Source organism: Amblyomma mixtum, chromosome 7, assembly GCF_055824585.1.
Source record: "Amblyomma mixtum isolate Tamu chromosome 7, ASM5582458v1, whole genome shotgun sequence".
NCBI classification, from domain to species: domain Eukaryota; kingdom Metazoa; phylum Arthropoda; class Arachnida; order Ixodida; family Ixodidae; genus Amblyomma; species Amblyomma mixtum.
In genome coordinates this window covers 38,605,271-38,629,390 of record NC_143018.1, presented here as the reverse complement: position 1 = coordinate 38,629,390, position 24,120 = coordinate 38,605,271, and the positions used below count along the sequence as shown (strand labels likewise).

Here is a 24,120-nt window from a genome sequence, read left to right as displayed (position 1 = left end):
CAGAAAGACTATGCATATTATATTAGTGTCCATATATCACCCAAACGTGATATCGACCGGATAACATATGTCAGAACATCCCAGACAAAGATTCCCGCGGAATCCCTCGCAAGTATTCAAAGGTGTTAGGGTTTTTGGCTATGATTTGGATATCCCTGGGACGTTGCCACCGGGAAAAGAGACCAGGCTTGCCTGCAGATAGCTGCCAGCCGAAATGAGAGCTTGATTAGACTACATCCGTTCCTCACATGATGCTGTGTATACAGAACGCGGCGCACCATCTATATCCGTGTCGCTGGAACGGATGCCTTGCACGTGCTGCATGCGAGCCCATACGATTGAGCTCAGCGGCGCGTAGCTTACGCGGTTTTTCCACAGGGCTGGCCGCGCGCCCTACTCGCCCCTGCAGGGACATGCGGGAATCCACTGGTAGCCCATCGGCTTCCCATCGGGCTCTGGTGATCACCCGCTTGACCTTCGGATCCGGCGGACTGGTCAGGGTGATCCGGCGCCCCTGGCGTACGCACACCCTACAGCACCTTACGCCATCGCCAATCATTTCTCCCACGCATCATCCGCACGTAGGGCTCGCTTGCGAGCACCTCCAAAGACAACTTCGACCCAGAAGACACCAATATAAATGCTACGCCGCACCGACTCGCACGTCATCTGTCGCAATCAAAAAGTCACGACTACGAGTCTATGACGCGCATTTTGTCGCGAGTGTGCGAACTTAGGTTTTTAGAATGCGCTTCCAGCGAACTTCCCTGCTCAGAACGGTTCCACGATCTTTCGCGAGGCCGGTATTCTTCCGGTATTCCGAAGTGCATAAAGCATGCCTCAAAAAAACCGCTCTCTCGAATGAGCACGATGTGAACAGCACGTGACCTGGACGTCGTCGGTTACGTCACAAACGTTTTGGCTAACCCGAGTGGGATGGGCGCTGGCGTTCCCGACTGTCGCCTCCCGTGACATTTACCTTCGCTCGTCTAAGTAAACAATCGGTGGTGTCGCGTGTCGTCGCGGCGTGAAGTGCGCTTTTGCCGATCGCTGGTTATCGACGCTCGCCCTCTGCTGTCGTCCGAGCCCGAGCGCGGCAAAAGTCAGTGGATTTGCGGCGAGATGTCTCCCCCGCTCGTCGAATACCCGGACATCTCGTCCTTTCCGCCGTCGTACAACGAGGCCACCCGGCAGCATGCATCTCCGGGCGGTGCGCTGACTTTCGTGGACTTCTTGCCGTACTGTATTGATCCGGGTGGTTTCACCAGCTCGCCCAAGTTCGAGCCGTTCAGGTGAAGTTCTCCTTTCGATTCGAGCCATGTTTCACTCGTTTTGCTAGCGCGTCCTGCGAAAAACCGCTAGGAGAGCGCGCTCTATCCCACAGTTATTCGGCGACTCTAGTAAAACGAGTCAAGTACGCACAGCGTGTGTGCGGTTCCGTATTAGTGCGTTTAGTTTAGTTTCGATTCTTGCATTGCTGCAGTAAAGCTGTTTATTTGACGCTACAGGGCTGCCTGCACGCGTGCTCAACTGGTTTCTGTTCTTGTTTCGTCCAAGTCGAGGTCACAAGCGGTGGAGACTGCCTTGAGCTGTTTGCTAGACCGCGGCCTTGGATAGTACACGCGTTTATATCGTTTCTAAAAAAACTCTTGCTCTAGCTGTGGACTGTTGCGACTGCAGGCTCTGTGGTTTACAAGAAACAAGAAAAAGAAATGCTGTTGTGCAGAATTATAAACGAACCACTGCATCAGCATTTAAAGTTTTGTTGCGCGCACGTGTACTTAATTGTAACGTGTGCATGGCTCTTCGTTCGTTAAAACAAATGCAGAACAGTGAACCAGCGCGTTTTAAATGTCAAGAACCGTCATTGTGATAATGTAACTACGCCGACAGTTGCTATATACGTTTTAAAAATCGAGCTCGCCACACCATCGATCAAGGCTGAATTAAGGCTGGGATAGTTGGTTGCACATTATTAATTAAAGAAGGCTAACGCTTGTCTTGTGTACTCCTACACTGTTTCTGTGTCCTCGTCTAAAGCGCTGGTCTTTTTTAATTAATAATGCCATCGATGGTGGCGGTCTTTAATTTTGCAATATGGTTTTATAGTTTAAAAGCAAAATATAATTTATAGTCTTTTGATTGCACTTTAGCACATAAATATATAATGTCTGCATTGTCATACAATCTACCTGCACAGACCACACCAAAGTATTTTTCATGGTTTTTAGAAAAAAATTTGTATTAAATAAATTTGAAACACGCGGTATAATATCGATGTAATTGTTGTATACTCACCTGTACATGACGTGCAATTTACATACCGCAGGGTGCTGATGCCGCGGGCCAATGACTGGCTGAAGCAGAACTGCACGTGGGAGGTGAAGACTTGCGAAAGTGTCGAGTTCAAGGCATCCAAGTCGATCAACATTGAGCGCATGACTTATTGCGAGCATGGAGAGTATACCACTTGCTACATGAGGGGTCTCAGGTACGTGTATGCATTGCTTCTATTTTTGTGCCTTAATGGGGCACGCAGGGCAAGAACGACAAATTTTGCATAGAGAAAGCTATTTACAGATTCTCACTTTTTTTTTTTCCGGCGCTATTCAAGAATTTATTCGAAAAGTTCTGTGCGGATCTCTCTTCTAGACATGAGAATTTGCATCTATTCGAGTGTGCGAAGACCCTATCCACTGCTCAGTGGTGTAGCCAGAAATTTTGTCCAGGAGGGGCTCATGTTGCAGCTCTGCCTCCTCATAGAATTTGTGGAGGGATCAAACGCAAGAATAATAACTACACTGGCATTGACAATGCCATTGTGTATTAGATAACACTACCTACTGTCTAGACAAGTGCGCGATATGTGTTTTTTGTATGTCTTAAAAATCGTGGCATACATAACTGATACCAATGCTTCCATGTTTTTGCGTATTTAATAACTAAAGAAAATATCACACGAAGTCTAGAACTATATCAGTTCGAAACCAGCAGTGCAGTGCATGCCGCTGAGATGAAAAACGTAAAGGCCATGAAATTAGCAAGTAGAGGAATGAATATTTGTCGTTCATTTTTGTACATATGCAACGGCCAGGGAAAAAATCTTAAAGTCGCTGTCCTTCGTTCCATTGTACTGCGTAGCAGCAGCTGTCACCGGTGGTGTATTGCGAGTAATTGCACCTAAATTTTAGTCGCTACAGCGAGCACATGTATAAACGAGGAGTTCTGCAAAATATACATTACAAGTGCGAAGATAAAACGGAGTATTAGAAAGGCGAAGTTACAACTTGATAAAGGACAAAAAAGTGCCACTGGAAACAAAGTCACTGTATATGTACACAGAAACTCGCAACAACATATTTAAATACACGTATGTCTCCATTAAATCAATGTATATAAGCAAAAGTCACTGTATATAACGTGTCAAACAAGGCAAATAAACATGTTGTGCAATCAGAGATAGTAAACTTTACACACATGGAAAGACAGACGATCCAGGCAAGAAGAAAACTATGATAGCAGTAGTCGCGATATATACTTGGGCCATGCTGCGGTCGGTGACAGTTCGAAAATTTTTTTTGGGGGGGGGGGGGGCTGAAGACCCATAACCCCCCCCCCCCCCCCCTACACCCTTGCTACTGCTGGAAAGTTATCAGTGCCATGAGCTCATTGGCCTGCATTCAGCAGAGACGCCGCTGACGAGCTCTTTCCTCTGTATAAGAGGCTGACAAACATGAATTTACTTCCACGGTACTAAAGGACGCAAAATTGACATGGAAGAGATGTCCGAAAACTGTGTTAGCATCCTTGGTGACTGCGGAGACAGCAGCAGCTTTGGCCGTTTTGGTCTTTATTGCTGACCCAAAGGGCATTGAGAAACTGTTTAAAAAACTAGGTATTACTTGTGGCACATATGTCTATAAAGCACTTTGCGAACACCACAAAGGCATGCCTGAAACACAAAGGCATGCCTGAAACAGCTCTAAAGTAGCCCGGAAGAGATGGAAGCTCAAAGCCATTGTTTCTGAACGTCGTTTGGAAGGCCTAACATATTCACCGGAGGCTTTGTTTGAAGATTTGAGCACTATAAACTGGAGTGTCATTTTATTGCCCCATCCCTTCACCATAACCTTTAAGATGCTTTGTACACGATTGTGCAGATTGTGAACTCGCAGAGAGTGTACTACTCTAGCTAGCACTAATTTAATCATTTCGGGCAAATTTTTCGTCGTTTACCTTGAAAATAGGATGCCTTTTTATGCCAACTAGCAGATACAGAATTCATAAAACGGTCAGCGTGGTAGCACATATTCAGCCAGTTCCTTGCTGACAGATCCTGCCATCAGTACTGATGCACATTTTTTTCCTGAATTTCTTGCATCATGGGCTCCTTCGGAGTGCAAAATTATTCCATGATTCCTAGGGCATTGATTTCATAAATTGTAGCATTTTAATATTACAGTTTGTATGCAATTTTTTTATATGGATCATCGGTGTTTTCAGTTGAGAAAACTAACGAATTGGCTTTCTTGAGGCCCGTATATGCTGTTTAGGCCGAAAAATATATCAGTCCAATTGAACTGATGACTGGCGCCTGAAAGGGTTAAAACAGTATTTTTGAATTTCGTGTCCGTTGAAGTGCTGCAGTCGTGACTGGGATGGTTAGCTGTAAGGATGAATGAGAAAGACATTACCACTAGGTCTAGCTCGGACTTACTGGCAGCGTTGTTGTAAACAACTCTGAGGACGATCTGTACTGAATGACTGAGAATCTGTACAGATAAATTGCTTATGCTCACAGCCACCTTATACTGCTTACTCTGGTTTTTGTAATGGCCACATGTGCTATTACTCCGTAGACACCTTCAAAGCACAAAAAGTAAAGGAAAGTGTTTTTGAACATAAGTACTTGGTGATCACACTCTGTGTAGCACCACTAAATGCTCACTTCTTTGCTGGACCACATTCATGGCATAGGCTGTGTAGGAAATCAAATGAGGCTGAAGACGGCAGTCCTGCAGCTTTTTTTGTGGACTGGCACACATTTCTCTGGTGGTTTTGTTTACAGAAAAAAAAAAAAATTCTACATCTTCGAGAGGCAATCTTTTGTTGAACAGTGATTCCACATTGTCATCATCATCATCATCAGCCTGACTACGCCCACTGCAGGGCAAAGGCCTCTCCCATGTCTCTCCAGTTAACCCTGTCCTTCGCCAGCTGCAGCCACCGTATTCCTGCAAACTTCTTTATCTCATCCGCCCACCTAACTTTCTGCCACTCCCTGCTACGCTTGCCTTCTCTTGGTATCTACTCCGTTACCCTTAAGGACCAGCGGTTATCCTGCCTTCACATTACATGCCCTGCCAAAGCCCATTTCTTCCTCTTGACTTCGACTAGGATGTCATTAACCCGCGTTTGTTCTCTCACCCACTCCGCCCGCTTCTGATCTCTTAACGTTACACCTATCATTTTTCTTTCCATATTCCCATATTTTCTTTCTACATTGTACATTGCCGTAATTGCTGGAGGGTGTAAGCTTCAGATGTGGTCTGGCCAATGGAGCCAACAGTTGTTGCAACTACGAAGGGCACTGTGTTTGTGTGTGATGACTAAAACTCAGATTTTCTAAATTTTAAATGACAGAAAATAGAGTGACAGACAGTGCAGGCTCAGTTGAGGGAGCGTCTCCTTTTCTCTGTCGGATATTTTTGTGCTTGGATGTCTCCATTTATGAGCATGGGCATATGCAAACTCTAGCCAGCACCACCCCCTTCTGCCAGATAACTTTATTTCATAGCTGACTTAAACTCCACGATTCCCTTGTGTGATGTGAATTTTCTTTTCTTTTCTTTCTTTTTGTTGGGCTGAGCTTCGGGCTAGGAGAGCAAAATGGATTCAAGAACTGTGAACAGCATTTCTCCATTCAATTTTCAATTACCTGTTGGTTAGCAAAAAATTTCTCTTTATGGAGGATAAGTTGAGGACAGCCTGGCATGATTTCAACTTTTGAGAGAGGGAGTGAATATTGACACTGTATGGCCAGTACAGTCAACCAGGTTTCGGCATCGGTTAGTGTCTGTTCCATCACTTCATACATGTCTTGACAGAGCTTTTTTTGTCTTTATTTCTTCAGTGTCCTCCTTGTTTCCTTTTACAAAAATGAACATATATATTCACAAATTCTATGCTGGCCTACCGCTGAGAAAGCACAGCAGTAGGAGTGAGCTATGCCATTTTCTGTAAATTAAGGTGTGACACACATGTTTAATGTAAAATGCGGAAGGAAGGCCGAATCAGAGAGATTTCGAGTGCATAATGTTGTAGTAAACGGTTATTATTTTCGTGACTTCTTAAGTTGATTTTTAAGCTGAGTGTTGCCTTTATTTTAGGATAACATCATTTTACTTGGCAGGGCGTTTATCGTGCGGCTCAATATTTTCTCACTACTAGCTTGAAGGTATTCACTGATGACTAAACATCGATGCAGTTTTTTTTTTCACCAAAAAAAAGGACCTTGAAACTTGTTCCCCTTTCTTATTTTATTGTAAGAAATATTGAGTAAGACGCAGGGTATACTTCGGCAAAATTGACACGTTTCTAGAAGGGCAATATTATGTATAGTGAAAGATCAATGCTCAACAAAATGTAAAGAATTATTTCACATCTTCAAGCCTTCGCTGCTGCGCTCTCTCGTTCCCTGAAGTAGTAAATTCACTATAGCTACTGTAGCGGCATTAGGTAAGTGGAGTAAGTGCACTCCTCGAGCACTCATACACTGTGGAATCCTGAATGCAACACTAAAACTTCACACAGTTCTTCACCCAAAGCCTTACATTGGGCAGAAACCACTGTAAAGACCACTTGATGGATCAACGCAAAGGTGAGACTGACTGCCTCCTCACTACAATTTAACTCCATTCCACAGAGCTTACCCGATGGGCACTGAACCTCCCTTGGACATCCTGCAGACATCCTGGACATCTGCAGGACGTCCAAGGGAGTTTCAATACCTAATGGGTTAAAGATGCGTAAAATGCACTTGGGAAGCTTAAGACCTTGAAAATCTACGATTCGCTAACGTAAACTGATCTACAGGCAGAATACAGCTAAATGCTCTGAATAGAACTTTGCAACTGCCTCTGCGAAGCGCTCTTTTTAGGACCGTTCTCTTTGCGAGAGAACGCAAAATACGGGGACCTCTGCTTGGTGCTGCTGGGACAGCTCATGGCACCAGTCAGGTTGAAGTTGAAGTTGAAGTTTATTTCTCGCTCTCAGTGGTACAAGTATTACTTACAGTATTACAGTATTACAAGTATTACAGTGGTACAAGTACAAGTATTACTGGGAGAGAGAGGACGCAGGGAAAAAAGCTGCTTGAATGCAGCTTGAGAGGCACCCTGCGCCCACACTGCTGAGGCAACGTATTGCCTCAGTTGTTAGTTTACAAGACAGCTACAGGTGAGGCACTCGAAAACAATAAATAAAGTATCAACATGAATATAATATCTACAGTGGCACTTAAACATTAGTATCACAATCACAACAAAAAGCGTCATAAATACTCAAAAAAACCAAAAGCATCACATCAACCAGGTGTACAACAGCAGAATTCACACGTGTTACAGCTTTAATCACAGTTCGGAACAAGTTGTAATTAAATGTCTTCAAAAAGATACAAAATGGTTTTTAAGCTCTTTACCGTGATGCATTTTAGCGATATGTTGTTATTTTCTAAAATGTTTAGGTATTTCGACAGAATAAAAGATAAAGATTGCATACCGTATTTGGTCCGACAAAGAGGCAGTGACCAAGGAAAATGAGAGCGGGTATCGTAGACGGTTGAATAGCGAGACATTTTTAGAAGTGAGAGAGTGGTTTCATTGTTAGTAAAAACCGCAGTTTTGTACATTGATAGCAATCTGAAAGGAAACAAAGAAGTGAACTTTAGAATGCCAAATTTAATGAAGTATGGATGTGTGTGGGTCTGCCTCGATACGTTTGCTATGAGTCTAATTGCCCGCTTTTGTACTGTTATTAGTTTGGATATGTTGTGCTGGGTCGTCGTTCCCCAAACTGTGAGACAGTAAGTCAGTGATGGGAGAAAGAATGCTTGATAAATGAGGACCTTTACTCGAGACGGAATTGTGTCCCTATGTTGGCAAATAAGACCGTTGAAGCGATTCAGTTTTTTCCGAACATGATTGACCTGTTCGTCCCAGGTGAGACACTCTGAGAAGATAACTCCTAAGCATTTTATGTTTTTCACGATTGCAATTGTTTTGCCTCCTAATGATAGGGTGAAATTGGTGTGAACAGTTTTGTTTCTTGTTCGGTATAAGACGGCCTTCGTTTTTTCAGAATTAACTTTTAGATGATTATTTCTTGACCACTCGTGAAGATATTCCAGAAACTTATTTGCTCGCGAAAATAATTCGGCTTCTGTGCTACCCGACAACAGTGCTGTAATATCATCAGCAAAGCCCACAAGGTCAACGGCAGGGGTAGAAAAGATGTCATTAATGTAAACAAGAAAAAGTAAGGGCCCCATTATGCTGCCCTGGGGAACACCAGAGAGAAGTGGCTCAAGGCTAGATAACTTGTTATTATGAGAAACCATTTGTCTGCGATGAGCTAAGTATGATTTGAGCAGAGACAAAGTGACTCCCCTAATTCCGTAGTGTTCCAGTTTTTGCAGCAGCAGATTATGGTTGAGCAAGTCGAAGGCTTTTGAAAAATCGACATAAATGCCAAGGACCAGGCATTTCTTCTCAAAGGCTTCAACTATTAGTTCTTTTTGTTTAATCAAAGCTGTCTCTGTCGATTTTTTAGGCCTAAAGCCAAACTGTTGGTCAGATAGGACACCATGCTTATCTAAAAATTTAGTTATTCTGGAACACATAATTTTTTCTAAACCCTTTGATAACACAGGCAGGATCGAGATCGGCCGGTAATTTGATAATTCTGATGTGTCGCCTCCTTTATGAATGGCAATAACTTTAGCGACTTGCATTTCTGTCGGAAAGATCCCTGTAGCGAGAGCAATGTTGTAAATGTGAGTTAACGGTACAGCAAGTAAGTCAATAATAAACTTAAAAGGTTTTATGCGGAATCCATCTTTGTCCTCTGCACTGCTACATTTTAGGTTGCTAAAAACTGTTACGACTTCAGTTTCAGTTGTGGGGAAAAGGAATATAGACTCGGCAACAATTGGTGTTTGCAAAGCGTAGCCGGGATTCGGTGCGGTGGAAGAAAGTAGGGTTTTTGTGATACTCGAAAAATGTTCATTAAATGCATTTGAGAGATCGTCTCCGGTAATAACGATGCCGTCTTTCATTACTGAGGTAACAGGAGATTTGGGATTTCGGTTTAAGAGTTTGTTTAGTTGGAACCATTTCGCACTCACATTTTTACCAGACATGGATGAGAAAGTGCTGTTGTAGTAATTGAACTTCGCGGATTTCAGCTCTCGGTTAAGAGAATTGCGGTATTTCTTATATTTCTCTAGCTTTGACGGGTCGCGGGATTTAATAAACTGTGCAAACAACTTTTCTTTAACCTTTATTTTGCGCAGTAGGTCTTGCGTTAACCACGGCTTTTTAGCTTTTTGTTTGCGAGGACGATCAACCAAGAAGCATTTATCGTACACAGCCTTTAGTTTCTTAACCAGGATGCTGTATGCGTCATTCGCATCCTTTGAGCGCATCACATCATCCCATCTAGCTGCACACATATCCGTTCGGAAGCGTTCCAGGGTTATCATATCTATGCGCTGATAGCTATTGCAAACTTTTTGTCGGGCAGAATTGGACCTTGCAGCAGGAATGAAAGCGAAAGTTGGAACGTGGTCACTTACGTCTGATAGAAGTGTGCCAGCCTTTGCATTAGAAATTTCTGAGTTAGTAACGATGATATCTAGAGAGGAAGATGTAGAGCAGGTTATGCGAGTGGGAGTATTGATAAGGTTTGAAAGTCCGTAAGCATCAAAAAGGGACATAATTTCTGTTTGTCTGGTCGAGATGCTTTGCATGTCAACGTTCACGTCACCCGCTAAAACCAGTGATTGTCGATTGGTGGACACATAATCAAAAAGGCTTTCAAGCATATCAAGGCATTTCTCGAAACTACCGTCTGGGGGGCGATATAAAACAGTGTAAACTTCGCGATCATGCTCAACAGTTTGCATTTCATAGTCAGCAGTAGATAAAGTGAACTGTTTTACCTCTGTAACTGCGCGAGTATTCAAAACTTGGATTGAAACGCCACCACCTTTGCGGCCAGATCTATTGAGGGTAAAATGCGTGTAGCCCTCTAAAATTAAATGGTTCGATTCGTCATGATACCAGGTTTCTGTGAACATTACGACTTCAAAGGAAAATTTAAAAGAGTCGAAAAGTGACTGTATTTCATCGTTCTTGTTGTTCACCGATCGGCAATTCAAATGGAAAATCTTCAGACTTGGTTCCTCGGCAACCTTGTTTAAAGCTACCGGAGCAAGCAAATGATAACTCTCCATTTTCAAGAGGAGCCATCGATTTAGTGCACTGACTTAGGTCATTTTGTTCACGTCCTCAGTGGTCATAATCTTCAGCACTTTGCTCTTTTCCATTTTCCGTGCGTAGATTTGACCTCCACGGACCCAGACAAATTTCCAGCCTGCCTCACTTTTCTTTGTGATTGCCAGTGCTAGCAAACGCTTGCGATCAGGGCATAAATGCTCATTTATATACACCTGTGTCTTTTCCTTGAACCCAAGTTCTTTGCAGGAAAGGTTCTTATTGCTTCTCGCTTTTAGAAGGACTGCATCGCGTTTTTTGCGGAGGACGAACTGGGCAACAACGTTAAATGCAGAAGGGTTTCCATACACAGGAACGCGATGACATGCATCAAGGTCTGAGGCCGAGATTTCTTCGCCAATAACGTTACCGATTTTTCCCATGATTTCCGCTAGATCCTCCTCCGGTTCAACGGGTATACCTTTGATTTCTATGTTAGCATTTCTTGAATATTGTTCACATTGCACCAAGCGTGCCTCGCAGATTTTAGTCTGAGTTGTTAGGCAGTCACATCGCTCTTGCAATGCTTCATTCGTCTTTCGCAGATGCTCATTTTCATCAAGTGATTTCTTAAGGTCATCTTTCATTTCATCGTACTTCTCGCTTATGAAGTTCAGGCTGCTTTTTATGTCTCTGAGTTCTGAGCGGATGTCCCGCTCAAGGGATTCTTTGAAAGCTTTCAAGTCACCTTTAATTTCATTCTTCAGATCTTCAAACGCACTTAGCAAATCCTTATTTGGCATGATTGCACGAGGAACGCGGTTTCAATGCAAATACAGTTTCATGCAAAAAATGGCAGCAGTGGCGTAGCAGCTTTAAAGTACAGAACGAGCGGTTATGTCACAATTTTCAAAGCACCAACCTGCACAAGAAAGAGCCGGGATAGCCAGGTAAGTGGGAGTGCCGTCCGTGCTGCTCACGCCACAGCCGCCTTGTAAAAAGTCGTCCGGTCAGTCGTCACGTTTTATAGATGCAAATGCGTTGACGTCACAGCTTATCCAGGCGTAGCTTGTGCGCAGGCGTGCCGATAACTGTCGATGCGATTCTCCGATTCCCATGCGCTGAAGTCGACGTTGCTCACACGAGGCCAGTGGTACTGCACAAGAAAGAGCCGGGATAGCCAGGTAAGTGGGAGTGCCGTCCGTGCTGCTCACGCCACAGCCGCCTTGTAAAAAGTCGTCCGGTCAGTCGTCACGTTTTATAGATGCAAATGCGTTGACGTCACAGCTTATCCAGGCGTAGCTTGTGCGCAGGCGTGCCGATAACTGTCGATGCGATTCTCCGATTCCCATGCGCTGAAGTCGACGTTGCTCACACGAGGCCAGTGGTACTGCACAAGAAAGAGCCGGGATAGCCAGGTAAGTGGGAGTGCCGTCCGTGCTGCTCACGCCACAGCCGCCTTGTAAAAAGTCGTCCGGTCAGTCGTCACGTTTTATAGATGCAAATGCGTTGACGTCACAGCTTATCCAGGCGTAGCTTGTGCGCAGGCGTGCCGATAACTGTCGATGCGATTCTCCGATTCCCATGCGCTGAAGTCGACGTTGCTCACACGAGGCCAGTGGTACTGCACAAGAAAGAGCCGGGATAGCCAGGTAAGTGGGAGTGCCGTCCGTGCTGCTCACGCCACAGCCGCCTTGTCAAGCCGCCTGCCCCAAGGTGAAGCCGCCTGCCCCACAAACCCCGCATACATGCAACGCAACGCTGTGTGATGATGCAAACAGGGCTGCTCAGACGTACACTGGGTGCAGTGCCTTTGTGGCCACCGGCCGGAGTACCATTACACCCAGTGTGAATTGCGGCGGTGATGCTGTAGTGCAACTGCTTGTGAAATCAGTATGTTAGATGTCCCTGTGAATTTTTCCTTTTAACCTTGAGTGACTTGTTTTGGCACAGGCTGTGGCTGGTGCCGCGACTGGACCAAAGCCGACCTGCCCAGCAGCTGGGTTACGCCAACCTGATCCCAGAGCAGACAGCCCCACCAGGAATGTTCAGCAACCCCACGTTTGAGACGCTGCAAGAGCTTCTGGAGCGTTACAATAAGGAGCTTGCGTACCAGCCAGCACCGGGTAGGCACAGCTGGTTCAAAAATATTCAAAACAATGTTCAAAGCTTTTGCAACATTGCAGCGTTCTCTTAATTAATGGCCATAAAATAAACCTGCTATGCTGTCTCTGATCGCCCTGCTTGTCTTGCTTCATTTCTGCCTCACTGTGAGAACAGTTGCACGATTGCCATCTGTGAACCTGTCAGCACACTTGCGACTTGAAACTTGAAGCAGAAAGTGTAATGTGTGGGGGCTGTAATAGGGAGACAAATACGCTCTCACCGCTTGACCATGGCTGACACAGTTCAAAACCGCTGACCCCACCCTGTGATCGCGGGCGCTACCGAGCGCACGCCGACCACGACAGGCCTCGCTCTGAGGGGGAACAAAAGAATGACACGCTGGCTGACACAAACAAGGCATTTATTGCTACAATAACAATAACAACAGCTAGTAATAAAATGCGCTAAGGAATCAAGGTCGTCTGACTCACCAGCAAGGTTACGAGTGGACATTCGCCCATGGTAGGGCAGGGTAGAAGCTTCGAGCTTGTAGGGAAGTCCCCATAGCATGCCTTCTCCACAGCGCACCTCACCGGCGAAAAGAGTGCATTCTATAATTATTACAACTTTAACCTTCACCTTTCTTTTTTTGCCATTTTTTTAGGGTAATCTCATTGCAGCTATTTTTCTTTCTTTTTACCGCCGTATCTGACATATCACCATCATCATCAGCCTGATTATGTCCACTGCAGGGCAAAGACCTCTCCCATGTCTCTCCAATTAACCCTGTCCTTCGCCAGTTGCGGCCACCGTATCCCCGCAAACTTCTTTATCTCATCCGCCCACCTAACTTTCTGCCACTCCCTGCTACGCTTGCCTTTTCTTGGAATCCACTCCGTTACCCTTAAGGACCAGCGGTTGCCTTGTCTTTGCATTACATGCCCTGCCCAAGCCCATTTCTTCCTCTTGATTTCGACTAGGATGTCATTAACCCGCGTTTGTTCTCTCACCCACTCCGCCCGCTTACGATCTCTTAACGTCACACCTATCATTTTTATTTCCATATAACTGCTTATAAGCCCCTTGCGTGAATTTGTGGTATGGGTGAGCACTTTCCAGCACCCTTTAAAAGTCACTGGGGTTCCTTGAGATTAAAAGATTGAGAACTCCTGGTCCGTTGCATTGCGTAAAGCATTTCGAAATGGTAAAAAGTTAATAGTTGTTGTTACTGAAGTGGGAAGGTGGTTCCAATTGCTTGAAATGCATATGGATTGGGTTGTTGGGTGTAGTATTGTGCACAGGCACACTTCCACTGATTACTGCCCATACAGGTCGTGTCCTGGCTGTGGAGACACAGGAGATGAAAGTCCCCAGCTACTCGGACTTCGACCCCGACCGCTCTTACTGGACAGAGCATGGCAGCCGCGAACGACTGTTCCTCTTCGTTATTCGTGTCTTCTACGAGCTTGGCTCTGTGGGATGTGAGGAAATCGGTGAGTAGATCACTGGTTTTTTATGAAAAGTATACTGGCCACTTCATACTTGTTATGTTCAGATTTGTGGCGACACACCACATATGTGTAATGAGAGCTTTGTTTCAAGCCTCAACCAAAAATTCTTTCAATTAAACCCAAAAATCCCTATTTGCAGTCCTTTTTTCCTGCAGCAGCTTGAAAACTCTGCCAGTTTGGAAAAAAGTGAGATAATTTTGGTTCTTAAAACTGCCTGAAACTCCTTAAAAATTCCCTCTCCGCCAAATTGTATTCCTGAAATTGCCTGAAAAGGGAAAAATTCCCCGAGTGTAATATCATCGTTTAATGATCATACACGGTATTTACTCGCATAATGAATGGACTCCTCTCTTTTGGTGCGCAGTCTGCTGATAATGATAGTGAATGCTAGCAGCAACCTTTTCTTAACACTGAAACAACTACACAGTAATATAAAGACCAGTCTTTTGATGTCAGACCTACTACATCTCGCCCCTGCAGGATGAATTGCCAATAGAAATGTTCCGCACAAATTTTGAGAAGAAATAGAAGCCACGCCTGATCACAAAGAGTTTCTCTGTTTGATTTGCCATATTATTTATTTATTTCTTGTACACCTCAAATGCCCCTGAATAGGGGTATTACATGAGGGGAAACAATACACAAAATGAAACTGAAATGAATGACATGGGGTTTAAAACAGAACATTTTCGATGGCTTTTTTAAAATGGACGGGGCTGGTGTGGAGTGCGGCATCGGCAGGCAGGCCATTGCAGTCTACTGCAGTCTGGGAAAAGAAGGAATGAAGGTGCGCAGTGGTGCGTGCGTGGGGGGGATAAACGGCTTTTCTGTGACTGATGCGAGGAGACACGTGATGAGCTGGTTTTAGATCTGCAAGGGATGAATGATAAAACTTGTGGAAAAGGATGAGTCGGCAGATTTTGCGTCTCAGCTCGAGGCCAGGCAGGTTAGCTGTTGACTTCATGGCAGTCACACTAGAATGGTAAGAGTAGTCTGAATGGATGAATCTAGCTGCACGGTTTTGCACTGATTCAAGTGCTTTAGTTAGATAAGAAATGTGAGGGTCCCAGACTGCGCATGCATATTCCAGCTTGGGATGAACCAACGTTATGTAGGCGAGAGTTTCAATAGACGAAGAATCTACTGGCAAATTACGTCGTGAGTAAGACAGGACACGATCGCAGCGACTTGCTGCGATTGAGCTGTGCGCTGAATGCTGCGAGGTGTGCTGGAGGGCACTCATGTTCTCTTTCGGCAGCAGTGTTATAGTTATAGTTATAGCAGTGTTGTAGGCAGCCAGGCAAACTATGCGTGCGTGGTTGAGATAAAATTCGTTGACTACGCTCATGAGCACCAAAACTGCCCACAATTTACGATTTACAACATAATTCAAACTAACTCACTTCTTCATCTCGGCAAGTAGAGAAAACAGAGACATAAAAAGAAGAAAACTGACATCTTCATTCTTCCCGATGCGCAGGTGTGGCCGATTTTGTGCCGATACGGCTTACGTCGGGCGGCGCCTTCACGATGCCGAAGTACGAGCCCTTCAGCAGCGTCATTGCCCGTGCGGGCCATTGGTGTGCCCAGCAGAGCCACGTGCGGTTTTGCAATGCGCAGTCCCTCGAAGTGAAGCTTAAGTCCGGTGAGCTGGGCATCTTCGACCTCAACTGCACTGGCTGCATTTTGGTTTGACCACACTAGCCGATGCTTGCTTGCAGCAGCTGCCTTCAGAAATAATTGTACAATGTTTTAGTTACGGAAAATGGCAGTGGAGGGTGTGGAGGAGGAGTCACATCTGTGTGTCTTTAAAACAGAATCACAATGCCACTGTAAACTGGCTGAGGTTGCAAAACAGTGCTCTTGATCTTTTGGTTTTCATTAAAGAAAGCAGGCCGTGCATTTGAGCCATGGTAGAACATCAGTAACATGGTAGGCTAGTGCCAGCAATATGTCTGTTTTGACCTGAGCACGAGTAACAACTTGGGTTTTGGTGTGCACAGCACCTTAATTTTTAATGCACCATGTACTATCAGCGTCAAATGAAACGCGAACAAAACAACTAGAACGCGAGCACAGAAAATCAAGCATATTAGAATCTGGAGATGAGATACAGGCGTGGGCTATTAACATTTCAGAAGAGCGGTCTTTTCGGTTTCGATGGGAAAATCAACTGCTCATGTATTTTGCCTCCCTAGTATAATATCTGCGAGTTGTGGTGTTCGCGTTTCAATTGGCTTGTTCGCGTTTCATTTGACGCTGATAGTACATTGCACTGCAGTGCACAGCATCAGTGACACAAGTCATAGCCAGCCATCTCATGGGGCTAACTGAAAGTCTGAAGCAAAGGTGTTGAAAGAAGTGGTTTCTTGCAATGTCCACTTGCCACATCTTACAGTGCACGGCTGACTGTACATGCCTTTAGCAGACAGTGTGACAGTTTTGGTTGCCCATACTCCTGATGTCTTCATTTCACATCCAAAACATCAATAATCTGCATATGGAGCTGTGAACTGCTGGACTGTCCTGTCTAGCAATTCTGCTTTTTGTTCATCGTGTCTGTACAGGTGTGGAATTAAAGGAGAGGCAATCCCCGAACGAGGATCTTTACTTAGGGAAACCATGCTGAACCTGTTTTAGAGCGCGGCTCTTAAGTGCCCGTTCGTGGGATGAGCCGCGTTGCCGCCGTCGGTGTAACAGAGCCAAACCGTACATAAATAAAAATAAACACTGCCGCGATTGGGATTCGAACCTGTGGCGTTGTGAATAGATCAGCTGCACTATCCACTGCACTAGAGCACTATCACCGCAGCTGATCGCGTCTCTTTTTGAACTGCAACACATTCTCACACTGTGCATTGCTCATAGTTGTCTTCGTCAAGTAATACTACTATCGAACAAATATCATCGCCAGACGTCCAAACGACCCAGCGAAGCAAAACAATGAGCCGACAGAGCTGTGCTCAAATTTCGCATTATCGAGAATCAATCATCCTTAGAGATTTCTTTTTTTCTTTTCTGTTTACAAGACAGGTCCAAAGAATACATGGTTCAAATTTGACCTCTGGTCCCTCCGAGAGCAACCCATAAATCCATCCCTGTGTCTGTACATGCACTGAACTATTACCAACTTTCCTAAATTGCAGCCTTAATAGAGGAAACATTGGCGAGGCTTGTTCAACACAGAGATTAAGACTAACAGCAGCCTCTCCTCTCCTCCCTACCTCTTCACCTTCTCATCAGATCCAGGACAAAGCGTCATCTTTGACACTGTAAGTAACCGCACCGTGGTGGACACACAGCGCATGTCGTACACGGAGCATGGCAAGGGGGCCACCTTCTACGCTCGAGTGCTACGAGTGGCGTACAGCAAGGAACCTGCACAGCAAGGTGGCCTGCCCCCGTCTCCGCCCCTGTCTCTGCACTGCAAGACATTCATGCCACATCCACTCTCATTGAGTACCTTCATGCCCGAGTTTGAGGGCCTGTCGGCCACCAAGAAGCGCGTCGAGGCCTGGATTAGGGCCACTGGTTTGTCCTTCCTCTGTCTATTCATTTTAACATGAGAGCATTAGTACCCCCATGTTGGAAAAAAATTGGCCGGCGTCGGCGTTGGTGACCATTTGAAGCCTCGCAACCAAAACGGCCGGAGCAATTGGCCACTCCGGCAACCTAGGTGGGCCACCTAGGTCACGTGACCTGACAAAGTCATCACAACCTGCTCACTGGATAACTGACCACCATGGCAGGTGGCAGTTAAATCAATGGTTGAACAGGAGAAGTTGCTCGGGAAGAGCAACCTGGGTTGCACAAGCCACACTGGCGGAAGCACCTGCCATTGCAGGGCGATAGGTAGGATTCTCAGTACTATGACAAGAAAATGGTGAGTGGCACAAGAACTGGAGGGGACACTTAAGCTCTGCCTTAAGGGTACAACACGATAGCATTTAATGGGTTAATGGCCACGTATGTGGAATTGGTAATTCTCAACTTTTCATTCATAGACTGCCGAAGGTCCTCATGCCACTCCTGGCACAGTGGCGCAGTGGTTACGCACCTGCCACTGTAGGGGCAGTGGCGCATCGCCTAACCGCATCGCTTAAGGCAGAGGTTAAGTGTCCCCTCCCGTTTTTGTGCCACTCACCATTTTCTTGTCACAGTACTGAGAATCCTGCCTACCGCCCTGCAATGGCAGGTGCTTCCGCCAGTGTGGCTTGTGCAACACAGGTTGCTCTTCCCGAGCAACCTCTCCTGTCCAGTCATTAATTGAACTGCCACCTGCCGCGACGGTCAGTTCGCTCACAATCTGCTGCGCAGGTTGTGATGATGTCACAAGGTCGCGTGACCTCGGATGCCCAAGGGATTTTTCGCTCACAACGCCGATGCCTAACACCGGATTTTCTGCTCAACAGGGGCCTTAATGTTATCGCATTAAAAAAAAAGTGCGGTTTGTGCAGCATCACACGGGCACTACATCTGCCCCATTGAACATGTCCTGTGCTAACAGTGCGAAATGGAGAGGAAATCTGAGAGAAACTGGTCTTAGTAATCTCCCCTAAGATTTCAGTGATAGCTGCTTGAATGAGGGACATTCTCTGTGTGAATGGCATTGGGGTCGGAGTAGATCGACCCTGAAAACTCTCTTCTTGACCTATTCCCAAAGAGAGTGTTTCTGAGGTCAGCCTAAGACGTAAGGGAGGGTCGGTCTGGGAGTGCTTGCACTCGTGTGAGTGGGGTGGTGAACTTTTGAGCTATTGTTGTCACTTCCTCAGCACGGAAGAAGGCAAGCAGTTTGGGAGTTCTTAATCCTCCACTTTCATGCACAAAAATATTGAAACAGGTTTGCAGTAACAAGTTGCACCGCTTAACTTCTTTATACTTTGCCGATCACAAAAGGGGAAAGTAAAAAATTTCCAGATTGTTCACACTCTGCACCCTCTGCCCTTTTTAGATGGCCCACCTATTCAATTTGATTTCGATTGGCCAGCAGGGGAATAAAGAAGTTTTCAGTTATGGCTTACAAAGATACTACAGCAATACCTGTCATATTAAAAACAGTGCAGCTGCAATGATGATGAGAGGAAGCATTTAAACTTCTTACCTTATTACGAAATGCCAACAGTGACAGCCTAATCTCTCAAGAAAGTTCCTCCTAGAGCTGTCACTGTAAAATAAGAGTCAGGTGGACGTTACCTCTTGCTGTTTGCACTGTGTCTGACGCTGCCCTATGATGTGCAGGTGCTCGGGTGCTGAGCTGTGAGACAGCTGCGATGCGGCTGTTCACTGGTGGCGAGGCCGACACTGGTGTCGAGAGCAGCTTCACGTACAACCTTCAAAAGCGTAACGAATACTGGATATTTGTGGTGCGCATCTACATGGATGGAGCCTACCAGGAACCACCAGAAGAAATGCTGCCCCCTGTGCCAGAGGTTCACGACACTGGATGCTGTGCTATTATCTGAGCTGTGTCTGTCTCTTGCTCTGTCTAGCTTTGTGCCTTTATCTGCCAGCAGCATGCTTAGCCTGCTTTGGCTCCTTGAGATACTCTGCCAGTGTTGTGGGCTGTTCACTGTGTTGGATGTGTTCTTAGTTTGCATAGTGTCCAGCCTAGCTAGTGCCCTGTGTTGGCTCGTGCTCAGGGCACTCACAATGCACTTACTTTTGAACACGCATTGGAGACACCATGGGCACACTGCACACATTCTGTCCTCCAGAATGCACTTATATGCATGTTCATCGTCCCAGAAGTAGGGAAAGCAGTTATATGACAAGGGTTCTTTATCTCGTCTGGTTATGCATGGATAGAGATGTTTTCATGCACTTTTGCCTGTCTGGTGTTGACATCGTACCCTACTGCACGCTTCGTTTCATCACTTGAGCAGCTTCTGGCTTTTGAAGTCCTGCGTGAACGCTGCTTCTTACTGTATTTACATGATTGTAAGTCGACTCAAATGCATGTCGACCCCCCCATATCGCGTGTCGGGGAAACAAAAAAAATAAAAAATGAGGGGGCCGTGCTTGTGAGTGTATTCCAAATTGAAAATGTATTAGTCACTGGACTACTCGTCCACACATGCACCATCATCCTCACTAGTGCTGTTGTCGTCATTGCAGCTCTGATCCCACAGCAGGTTGTTCTAATGTTGTCGTCCAGCAAAATCCCTTACTTTGCATACAACCATAGCACAGCGTCGTACCACGAAATGCTGTACTCGGCAAATAACCGCACCATGACATTGCGTGAAAGAGACAAAAATTCTGCCTCTCTGGAGCCGCCACACCTGCATGCCTGCATCACGCATTCCGAAATGTCGAACTAGCAGCCCGGCACCTGGTTGTAAAACTGGCTAACAAAATTATGTCCTTGGCAGACGTCACAAATTAAAACTAAGGAGGACACACTTGCATACTGCGATGTTATTTTGCACTTGTGTGTAATGATGCTTCAGCAATGCGCTTTCCGCACGAAACTCACGGCCCTCTGTGGGAGGCGGCTGTTGCCTCGCCTACTTTTCTGCTGTCTTTGCTGTTTAAAGCTTTGCATAATAATTTTTACCTTCATTTTATACACACAAGGAATGTAACTACCTTTTGCCATTTTTTTCTTTATATTTTTTGGGTGTCGGGATGCGGCCCTTGGACGAGCATGGCCCACACACTACTGTATACGATAAATTTCATTGCACATTGCAGTGCAGCGTGCATTGCAGAGTAATGTTTTACCTGGTAGCAAGTCTTCAGTTTTACATGAATAAAACACAACTCAAGAAACCATAAAAATGCGAATGGCAGAAGCAGATTTGGTACTCACAAGTACAACAGCGAATTGGATGAAATAATTGAAACAAAATGATTGAGCGTAACTATGCATGGTGCCGCAATAGTTCATCCAAGATCCTTCTAAATAGCAGTAGCTCTCTATTTATGAACACTGAAACCACATGCGGTGGCTGTTGTCTTAATAAAGGTGGGACTTGAGCGCATGCAAGCGCCCAAAATAAAATTCCATTCGACTGGCGTTTCGGGATTTTGGTGACGTCCGTTCAAATACTACGATGATATTTGCACGATCTGGCGTTCCAGCCCCGATGAGGCCGGCCGAAAGCAGCACTTTTTTACCGATGAAATGTGCGTGCAGCGATTCTACAGTGAAGACGTATGCAGCGTTACCACACTACCCCGCTCCTTTGAGACATTGGCGGCAGTGCTCGAGCAGGGCCTGTGAGCACACTACCCAATATTCTAGTTCACTTTGGTTTAGTGGTGCCTAGAGCAAGGCCATCCAGTCAGAGTCCCCCCATCTGGTGTTCATGACCGCATTGCTTTGCTTCCCACATACCTAATGTGGCATGCTTTTTCAGAGGATCTGCTCCTTCACTTCGTGCCAATAAGGGGAACATTTTTGTAACGAGTACTGTCTTATAAGATGTGTGCATGTTAATGCTCTATGTGCCTTTTGTCAGTTGTTTTTTGCTCTTTAGTGCACTGCTACTGCTTCCCTGCTTTGTAAAAGATGTTGCTTAAAATTAACATCTGTGTCATGAGCTTTGGGGCTTGTTAGCAGTTGGCACTCAAAACAATTTTTCCACTTTTAGCAAAGCTCGGTCACAGGCTAGTTGTAATGTCTTCATATTAATGCATGTTGGCATTTAAGAAATACGACAGGCAAAAGTTAAGTGTGGAAGAGACTGTGTGGAAGAGACTTTGACTTTCAAGAAAGCGGGCGGTCATGTCGAACATCTCTTCCCTACCTAACCTTTGGCTGCCCTTGTATTTCCTCCTAAATGTCGATGCAAGGTAGTACATGCAACCTTTTCTGCATTGAAGCATTTCTACACTCACTGCTTTGATGCTGGGTGAACAATCGTGCAAGGTTGTCATCTCCACAGACATCTTCTCTGTGTGCACTGCCATTATGAATAGTCTGTATGACAAGCTGCATTTATTTTTATTTTATTTTTCACATACTCTCAGATTGATGTGAGCAAACTGTTGACCTGCATTGTGCATAAAATATATTAAGTTGGTAAACTAGCATAACAGCTGCCTCTCAGGGTAGTCCTAGTTGTTTTTTTGTGATTTGTGCGTAAACTTGTATTACTCTCCCAGCAGGATAATCTTGCGTAGTCCTATCTGTTTGTTAGCAAGCGTATACTCATGCTGTCCTTTTCGTAACCTTAAAAAACATAATATATACATTTCACAATTTCATTTGCTGGAACAAACACTTTTCTACTTTTATCAATGGCAGCAATGTTATTGGTGTGAGCTGTGCTCTATATTTTTGCTCTCTCTTAATGATGCATGTGGCGATTTTGTGTGCATTTGTTGACATTCATATCTTTTTTTTTTTCAAAGTAAGTCGTACTGTATCTCTTATAGCATTGTTGGTGCTTGTTGCGCATAATGTTTTTTGTCGTGCCTGTGCCTTATTGTAAAGACTTTGTGTTCCTGCTGCTGTCATGCATCAAGCAAATATATTTTGCCTATGGCACTTTCTTTTTATACCGGTTCCGATGAAGATTTTCTTTCTAGCCGTACTTAGTGAGGGCAGGTGGCTGCCATTATTCAAGCATGGTAGCACAGCAAGCTAGAGCTGTGATGGCCGTGACTCTAGTGCTGGGTTTCCTGCCTTCCTGATTTAAAAAGAATGCATTTTGATTCTGCGTTGGCGTATGTTTCCTCGTTGCGTGTGAGGAAAAACACGGACTGTGTAGCTTTTGTTGTGGTGGTATGGTTCCGAGTCAAGGCCAGAGGAGGCTATGGATTCTCATGTGATTGTATAGGGTTCCTGCTGGTGAATGCTCTAGTCGTATACAACGCCAAAATACATCAACAGCAAATGCCCCTCACAGGAGGCCCTGGATCCATTGGCATTGACTTATCATTGCTTATCATTGCTTGGTGTGTAATTCCACAGCAATTGCAAGGTTACTGTCAAAGGTCAATGTTTCTAGTGGTACACTTTCTTTTAGGACTGTTTTGCCTTTGCAGGATACAGTAGGACCATCATTAGAAGTGAGAGATGTGCTGGGACAGCTGCTAAGAACAGTACTCTGCCCTTTTCAGTAAAAGGGCTGTTGTGTTTACTATGCTTTTCATGTTTCCAGTTCCTGTTTGTCCCCTTTGCTTTGTCTGCATACCAACCGTGCGATCGTTTCCAGTCGTGACTACTTCTTGGGTATTATATCTTGCCCCTCTTCTTGTTCAGCTCACGGTTCACACAGCAAAGTGTGAACCAGCTCAGGCATGGTGACCGATGACCTCGTCACCTTTGCTTTGAGTGGGTGTCATTACAAAACTTTTACAGCTGTGCCGCCGAACATCTTTACAATGGTAGCAAATGCGCCCTGGCTTGTTAAATAAGAGAGCCAGCATTCCCAGTGGTGTTGAATGCTGTTGTTGTGTTGGTGTGGTGTTGTTTTATTGTTGTGAAAGAAAACTTGTGGTATAGAGTTTTTCATGCTTTGATTCTGGTTGGCGCATACTGGCATTTGCGTGACATCAGTTTCTTTCTGCCGCATCTAGTTGTGCTACTGCTGGCATTCAGGGGCATTGAAAATAATATTGTCCTTTCACCCCTTCAGGGTTTTATTGGAGCTTTGCTTCAGAAATGACAGTATGTTCATACACCTCTGCCCTTCTACTGCTGCCTCTTTTCGTGTTACTTATGAAGTAAAGGCTGTTTTACGGAAGTCGTGATACTGTGTCTTCATTACAGTAGTGCCCATGGGAATACCAGGATTCTGTGGGTTTGGTATGGGACCCCTTCTCATCCTGCATCAATTTCGAAATTCAGGGTTGCAAGTTTCCTAGTACACGGCTCAAAATCAGACGCTCTGGTCTGGCAACTTATGACAATCCTGTACACTGCACTTCTGCCTGTGAAAGGGGCTCGTACTCGAATATGCGAGTAGTGCATGACCCATCAGCCTCTTCTCTTGTGTTTGTCTTTTAAGTTGATGTAGTTTGTTCTTAATAAAAACCATGGACCAACTATCTCAGTAAGA

At 45.1% G+C, this 24,120-nt stretch overlaps 1 protein-coding gene across 1 annotated transcript; it reads left to right on the top strand.

Moving 5' to 3' along the window:
* Positions 1 to 23,805, top strand: LOC149335728 (uncharacterized). Its single transcript, XM_089552315.1, has 7 exons — positions 1 to 1,292; positions 2,330 to 2,491; positions 12,447 to 12,619; positions 13,931 to 14,092; positions 15,591 to 15,755; positions 17,354 to 17,641; positions 19,349 to 23,805. Exons 1-7 carry the CDS (start codon positions 1,123 to 1,125, stop codon positions 19,570 to 19,572), a joined length of 1,344 nt encoding a protein of 447 aa, XP_089408441.1. The 5' UTR covers positions 1 to 1,122; the 3' UTR covers positions 19,573 to 23,805.
* Positions 23,806 to 24,120: the final 315 nt, after the last annotated feature.